At 46.9% G+C, this 7,583-nt stretch overlaps 1 protein-coding gene across 3 annotated transcripts in view; it reads right to left on the bottom strand.

Annotated features, from left to right (window-relative positions):
• Positions 1-1,024: 1,024 nt before the first annotated feature.
• The window catches only part of LOC122553337 (putative G protein-coupled receptor 132), a 162,476-nt gene continuing 155,917 nt past the window's right edge, over positions 1,025-7,583 (bottom strand). For all 3 annotated transcript variants that reach the window (XM_043696909.2, XM_043696912.2, XM_087989577.1), the window contains exon 3: positions 1,025-6,828. In XM_043696909.2, the coding sequence (XP_043552844.2) occupies positions 5,748-6,779 (1,032 nt within the window). In that variant the 5' untranslated portion in view covers positions 6,780-6,828 and the 3' untranslated portion in view covers positions 1,025-5,747. The remainder of the gene's footprint in view (positions 6,829-7,583) is intronic.

Below are 7,583 nucleotides of genomic sequence, written 5' to 3'. Positions count from 1 at the left end.
TCATTCGACTATTAATCTAATGTTCTGAGGACCTGGGTTTGAATCCCACCATGGGACATGGTGGAGTTTAAATTCAGTACAAAATATCTGGAATTAAGAATGTTCTGATGACCATAAAACCATTGCCAATTGTTGGAAAAACCCATGTGGTTCATTAATATCCTTTAGGGAAGAAAACCTGCCATCCTTACATGTGACTACACACCCACAGCAATGTGGTTGACTCTAATAAAGCAAGGATGGGCAATGAATGCTGGCCTAGTCAGTGGGACCCTCATTCTGTGAATGAATACAAATCAGTCCACTGTCCCTCCTCTGCACGCTTTTCAAAATTTCAAGGCACCCATCTATTGAGGAAACCAAAACTGGGCTGACAAGTCTGTCTGAGGTCTAACCAAAATGCTGTAGAAAAACAACGCAAGCCTGAACTGTGAACAACTATTCTGTGATTGCAAACCCAATTAAACCTTGCTAAGAAATGGAATGGAACTGCCTTGCGAGGTATGGACGGAGTCGAAAAGAGTGGTGCTGGAAAAGCACGTCCGGTCAGGCAACATCCGAGGAGCCGGAGAGTCAACGGTTTGAGCACAAGCTCTTCATCAGCAATCATTCATTGCTCAAAACATCAATTCTTCTGCACCTCAGATGCTGCCTGACCTGCTGTGTTTTTCCAGCACCACACTTTTTGACTCTGATCTCCAGTGTCTGCAGTCCTCACTTTCTCCCGAGGTATGGATGGAGCTGAATTCATGCTGATCACATTAAGGATGGAATTGGGAGAGATACTGATGAAGGGTCTCCATGGAAACTCTATGCTGGATCCCAGGGCTGGTCAGACCTGGTGGGTACTGCCATCCCTGCCCAGTTTCATTTCAAGCTTGTGTTTTTTTTCTATAATCTCTCTTGAAAGTTCAATGCATCCTCCTGAAGAAATATTCGAAAGCAACATAGATCAAGGTGGTGCCTGCCTAAGAAACAAAAAGTTTTAGATCGGAATCTGATACTCTCAGAAATCAGACACTAATAGCAGACAATACTCAATAACTTTATTCAAAACAAAACACAATTAAAAATGGTACAAGTTTCACATTAAGCATATTGACGCAGGATCTGTATTCCCGATTATCGTGTGACTGAATGTGCTACATTCACCCAGATTCGATGTGAACTTACAATAGTTATGGAAATACATATGTGGTTTTGCTCAGGCTGGTGATAATTTCAACAAGAGGTATTAGCTTTGTTGATGCACAAAGTTTGGTAAATCCTGTGATGTGGCTTACTTTCTGATATTTAGTATACACCGGTACTTTTGATTAAGTTTCCCCACCCACTCTAACAGCTTTCTCACTCACTCCTTTCCTATCAATGTTGGGTCCCACCATGGAAACCAACAGCCTCTGAGAACTCACCTAAGTGTCTGAGCGCTCGAGGGCTTTTTCTGGTACTGCCCTAATTGTCCCGGGGAGATAGGGACCATCTTCTTGAACCAGCCCTTCACCTGGAGGAGCAGCCACAACAGTGTTCAGGAGACCCAGGATTTGGACCCACTGCCCCACAGTCAAGGGACAGTGATATAAATCAGGGCAGTGTGAGCAGATGGCTCTGAGCAGCCTTCCAAGCATATGGATCCAATGAAATTATTTCTTTTTATTTATTGTGGGATGTGGGCATTACTTTTTGTGGGATGTGGGCATCGCTGGCTGGCCCCAGCATTTCTTACCCGCCCCTAGTTGCCCCTTGAGAAGGTGGGGGTGAGCTGCCTTCTTGAGCCACTGCAGTCCATGTGCTGTGGGTTGACCCACAATGCCCTTAGGGAGGGAATTCCAGGACTTTGACCCAGTGACAGCGAAGGAACGGTGATATATTTCCAAGTCAGGATGGTGAGGGGCTTGGAGGGGAACTTGCAGGGGGTGGTGTTCCTATGTATCTGCTGCCCTTGTCCTTCTAGATGGAAGTGGATGTGGGTTTGGAAGGTGCTGTCTGAGGATCTTTGGTGAGTTTCTGCAGTGCATCTTGTAGATGGTACACACTGCTGCTACTGAGTGTTGGTGGTGAAGGGAGTGGGTGTTTGTGGATGTGGGGCCAATTAAGTGGCTGCTTTGTCCTGGATGGTGTCAAGCTTCTTGAGTGTTGTTGGAGCTGCCCCCATCCAGGGCAAGTGGGGAGGATTCCATCACACTCCTGACTTGTGTCTTGGAGATAGTGGACACTTTGGGGAGTCAGGAGATGAGTTACTTGCTGCAGGATTCCCAGCCTCTGACCTGCTCTGGTAACCACTGTGTTTATGTGGTGAGTCCAGTTGAGTTTCTGGTCATTGATAACTCCCAGGATATTGATAGCGGGAGACTTCAGTGATGGTTACACTGTTGAATGTCAAGGGGTGGTGGTTAGATTGTGTCTTGGTGGTGATGATCTTCACCTGGCATTTGTGTGGCACAAAGTTTACTTGCCATTTGTCAGCCCAAGCCTGGGTATTGTCCAGATCTTGTTGCATTTGGACACGGACTGCTTCCTTATCTGAAGAGTTGCGAATGGCGCTGAACATTATGCAATAATCGATAAACATCCCTACTTCTGACCTTATGTTGGAGAGAAGGTCATTGATGCAGCAGCTAGAGATGGTTGGGCCTAGGACACTACCCTGAGGAACTCCTGCAGAGATGTCCTGGAGCTGAGATGACTGATCTCCAACAATCACAACCATCTTCCTATGTGTCAGGAACGACTCTAACCTAAGAGTTTGCCCCATGGCCCATGATTCTTGTGGCATCATGAGATTGTGGGGGTCTCAAAGATAATGGTTGTCATTTGGCCGTTAATCAGGAAGAGAGCAATGGTTATAAGGAAAAGGCAGGAAAGTGGAGTTGGAGGTTTATTACATCTCAATGAATGGTAGAGTATACTTGATGGGCTCAGTGGCTTTCTTATGCTCCTGCTTCTTATGGTCTTATTAATGAACATAATTGAGACTCCATCACCAGAGTCCAGGAATCCCATGACATCCCCTCTCGATCTTCCTCTGAATCAAGTGAGCTTCCAGCCTGAGGGAACGCTCCGAGGATTAACTGGGCTTGGCTAATGTGGTTCTTATTGTAATTGAGCCAGTAGTATGTGACGGTGAGTGTTGGTGAGTTTTCAATATCAGCACTTGTTTATAAGTGTGTCTGAACCTCTATGTGATCCAAGCACAGTCAACAAGAGGCAAACCGCAGTCCCTGAGACATTATCTCTGAGAGGTTGACCAGAGTACCTGAGAAGATATTTATTAAAACCCATGATAAACGATATCTCATTGCATTGCTGAGTTTATATAACACTATCTACAATATGTGCTCTATCTGAATATACAGCAATAATCATTCAAGGTAGTACACTTCAGTTCAGACACTCCTCACCACACAGTATCTGATTGTGCAATTCAGTTCTTTCAGATGATCTTATCAATTTTTGTTTCCACTTTCTCATGGGGAAGGTGATGGTCCAGTGATGTTATCGCTAAACCTTTAATCCAGAGATCCAAGTAATGTTCTGGGGAGTTGGGTTCAAATTCCATTGTGGCAGATTATGGAATCTGAATTTTTTAAAATCTGGAATTAAGAGTCTAATGATGACCATGAATCCATTGTCGATTGTCGGGAAAGCCCATCTGGTTCATTAATGTCCTTTGGGGAGGGAAATTGCCATCCTTACCTGGTCTGGCCTACATTTGACTCCAAACCCACAGCAATATGGGTGACTCTCACCTGCCATCTGGGCAATTAGGGATGGGCAATTAATGCTGCCTAGCCAGTGACACCCTTATCTTGTGAATGATTAAAAAATGTTAAGTTGACATCAATATTGTCAGAACCGACAAAGGAAATAATCAGTGCTTGTGCCAACAACTCTGAGGGTGAGATACCAAAGGTTCCATCTCAGGACAGGGACAGCACAGGGTTAGATACAGAGTAAAGCTTCCCCTACACTGTCCCCTACCAAACACTTCCAAGCAGAGACAGCATGGGGTTAGAAGCAGAGTAAAACTTCCTCTACACTGTCCCCATCAAGAGCTAAGAGATTGTTTGCCCCCTTGTTGGACAATAGAGGGCATGGGTCGCAGTCCCAAGGTTAGAGGTCATTGACCACTGAGATGAAGAGCAATTTCTTTCCTTCGTTGTTGTGAATGTTTGGAATTCTGTTTTCTAGAGAGTCATAAAAAGTTGTTACATTGAGGAAAGAGGCCCTTCGGCCCATCATGCCATGCTGATCATCAAACAGCCATCTATTCTAACCCCAGTTCCTAGCACTTGGTTTGTTACCTTGTCTGCTGTGGTGTTGTATACACTTATCAAAGTACTTGTTAAATATCTTGAGGGCTCCTGAGAGTAGTGGTTGGCCCATCATTGAGTTTATTTGAGGCTGAGATAGATTCTTAATCTTTTATGGAATTCTGGTACAGCTGACAAAATTTGGGTTGCATTGATAAAGCAAAAGAGCAGTAGATGCTGGAAATCCGAAACAGAAATGGAAATGGCTGGAGGAACTCAGCAGGTCTAGCAGCGTCTGTGGAGACAGAAAACAAAGCTTACATTTCAGACCGTGACCCTTCTGCAGAACAGATTGTATGGAATGTCGGGGCAGGTTTGAGGAACTGAGTAAGAAGATCATGCTCATACCTCCTAAGACCTTACAGCCTGAGGCCCCAGAGTGACGGTATTCAGGAGGGAATTTGGGAACTGTGTGTTCATTCAAAGGGTAGGATCTGTGAACTGTGTGCATTAAATACAATTGGTGTTCACTCGATGGATAATGGCAAGTTTTAGATTTTTGCTGGCCAGCAGTGTTCAAAGATGTTGAGCTAACTCAGAGAGTTTAAATAAAGACAGCCATTGCCCCACTGAATGGCAGGCTTCGTGGCTGTTAAGAACCTTCTAGAAACTAGATGTACCCAGTGAAAAGAGCAAATCATCACCCAGTGTTCAATAACATTGCTGCACACACCTCCCTGAAGGAAATGGCCAACCTGCACAGAATTCTGGACACTGACTATTGTAAGCAACTGGGAATTGATCCAGACTATCCCAAAGGTACAATCCTTGGCATTGACTTTGCTCTTTGACTAGACTCTCAGGCAGGCTGTATTGCCTGACTATTGCTGGCATTAAGGAGTGAACAGATGGACATTGGTCAAAGTGATGTTGGAGTGGTTGAAGTCAGGCTGACTGACCCACATCACCATTGCTCATTGTCCCAGGGGCTGAAGGAAGCACGAGATTTGCTGACAGGGCACATGGTTTGCTCTGACCAATTTTGGAGTCGCACCGTCCCATGTCGATTATCGCTCCCAATGATTCCCAGTTCGATAATCCCACAGTAACAGACAAACCACTGGAAACACAGGCTATGTCCCAGTACACTGTTCACATCACTTGGAGTGGTCTCAAGACGACCTTCAGGTGAGACTGGGAGCAAGTCTCACCCCAATCTCCTTCCCAGTGTGGGCATTGGTCCTGGGTTGAGGTAGTAAGACAAGGGGTTCCAGCACATGAGCAATGCTGAGACGGAATTGCTGGGGTGCTTCCAGGCAGCATGGAACACACAGAAGACTCCACTGTTTTGTGTGCTCGCTGAAATTTGCACACCATTCCTAGCTGCCCACTAACGTGAGTCTGTTGAAGCTTACTCTGCAATCCAGTCGCGTTTAATGAGAACAAGATGATGTTAAGTGTCGGTTTGCGAAGGCAAGTTCTTAGTCCAATCTCGGGTCAGTTTTCACTGGCAATATGTTCCATTCTATACACAGATGTCCCTGAGGTCTGTCCGTTCCTCAGAATGTAACTCTCTGTCCTGTTGCTCCGGCGACTGGAGTGGTTCCTGATGGACTGGACCTCTCTGCAGAACTCCTGCCTGACACTCTCACAGGAGAACATGTAGAGAATCGGGTTGATGGCACTGTTAATGGTGCACAGGCAGAGGAAGAGGGTGGAGGCGTTGTAGATCTTTTCCTCAAACCAGCAGCTGTCCTTATACAGGGAGAAGGCGATGGCTCTGCTGAGGAGGACGAGGTGGTATGGTGCAAAGCAACCGAGGAAGATCAATATGATGGCGATAGCCAGGTACTTCACCTTGGTCTTTTCACGGACGTTGAGGCACGGGCTGGCCTGGATCCTTCGGAAGATCAGCAGGTTGGTGAGAGCCAGGATGAACAAGGGGATGCAGAAGCCCACGCTAAAACGGGCATAGTTGAACTTGGCCACGAGCGGGGGCATGGGGATAGTCTCGAAGCAGGAGTCGTTCTTCTCCTTGGCGCTCTTCACACTGGACAGGAAGAAGACTGGCAGGTGGACCATCATCACGAGGAGCCAGACGCCAATGCACACCATCACCGCTGTCCTTCGTCGACGTCGCCACTGGGACTCGATGGGGTAGAGGACGACCAAGCAGCGGTCAGTGGAAATGCAGCACAGCAGGAGGATGCTGATGTACAAGTTGTTGAAGAAGATGAAGCCAGTCAGCTGACAGGCTGTGTCGCTCTGCGTCCACTTATTGTGGTTCTTGACGTACAGGATCCACTGGGGAATGGTGCCCATGTAGAGCAGGTCAGACAGCGAGAGGGTGAACAGGTACACAGACAGGACGTTCTTCCTGCAGATCTTCACCAAGGACAGGCACAAGGTCACGAGGTTGGCAGGGGCCCCAATGGCAAGAACCAGGCTGTAGACAGTGACCAGTGGCACTGTGCCCTGGTCGTAGCTGATGTTACAGGTTAGCATCGCACCTTGGCTGCTGTTCATCATTGCAAAGGGAACCCTGGGAGCATCCTAGCCACAGACTCCCGGGAACACACTGAAAGAAAAGGAAAATCTTTACTGTAACAACCCAACATGAAATCACATTTCAACTTCCCCTTTGCGTGTGGCATTTCCCCCCTCCCCCGCCCCATAAACATCAGCCCTGAGACTGTTATAGAGGGCAGGAGGAAAAATGGTGTTAGCGTCAAACAACCAGAAACGGGTGCCAGCAGGGAAAATACACTTTACTACCTGCCAAAATAACAAGAGCTTGTCTTAATTTCTCTTATCACCATTCCTTTCCCTCCCATCAAAGCCCCTCCCCTCTCTGGGTTTCCACTCACTTCCAGACAGGGTGAAGGTTAAATCCAGGTACAGTCCAGCCCCTCAACACAATTCAGGTCTTTACTCTCTCCCTCGTACATCCCCCACTCTTCCCCCTGTACATCGCCTACTCTCCCCCTGTGTTTGGATGCCCAAGGAGAGGTCACGTTCCTCATGCTACATCAGGCCTTAGTCTAAAGGACCTCATGATGAGGTAAACTGGTGGCAGGAACGGATAGAGACAGAGCAGATCCTGCTCTTGCTATCACATGACCGCCCTGCCCCATGTACCCAAAATCCTGCAGTTGGAGAAATCTCCCATAAAGGCCCAGAGCAGGATCCCAGAAAGTGATGGCCTAGTGGTATTATCACAGAACTGCTAATCCAGACCCAGATAATGCTCTGGGGACCTGGAATTGAGTCAAGTGATGACCATAAATTCATTGTCGATTGTTGGAAAATGGCATCTGGGTCAGTAATGCCCTT

Source organism: Chiloscyllium plagiosum, unplaced genomic scaffold (assembly GCF_037043375.1).
Source record: "Chiloscyllium plagiosum isolate Xiang-an unplaced genomic scaffold, Cpla_swu_hap1 HiC_scaffold_8, whole genome shotgun sequence".
In the NCBI taxonomy this organism is placed as follows: Eukaryota; Metazoa; Chordata; class Chondrichthyes; order Orectolobiformes; family Hemiscylliidae; genus Chiloscyllium; species Chiloscyllium plagiosum.
Note: the sequence above shows the minus strand (reverse complement) of the source record. Positions and strands in the feature narration are given on the sequence as shown.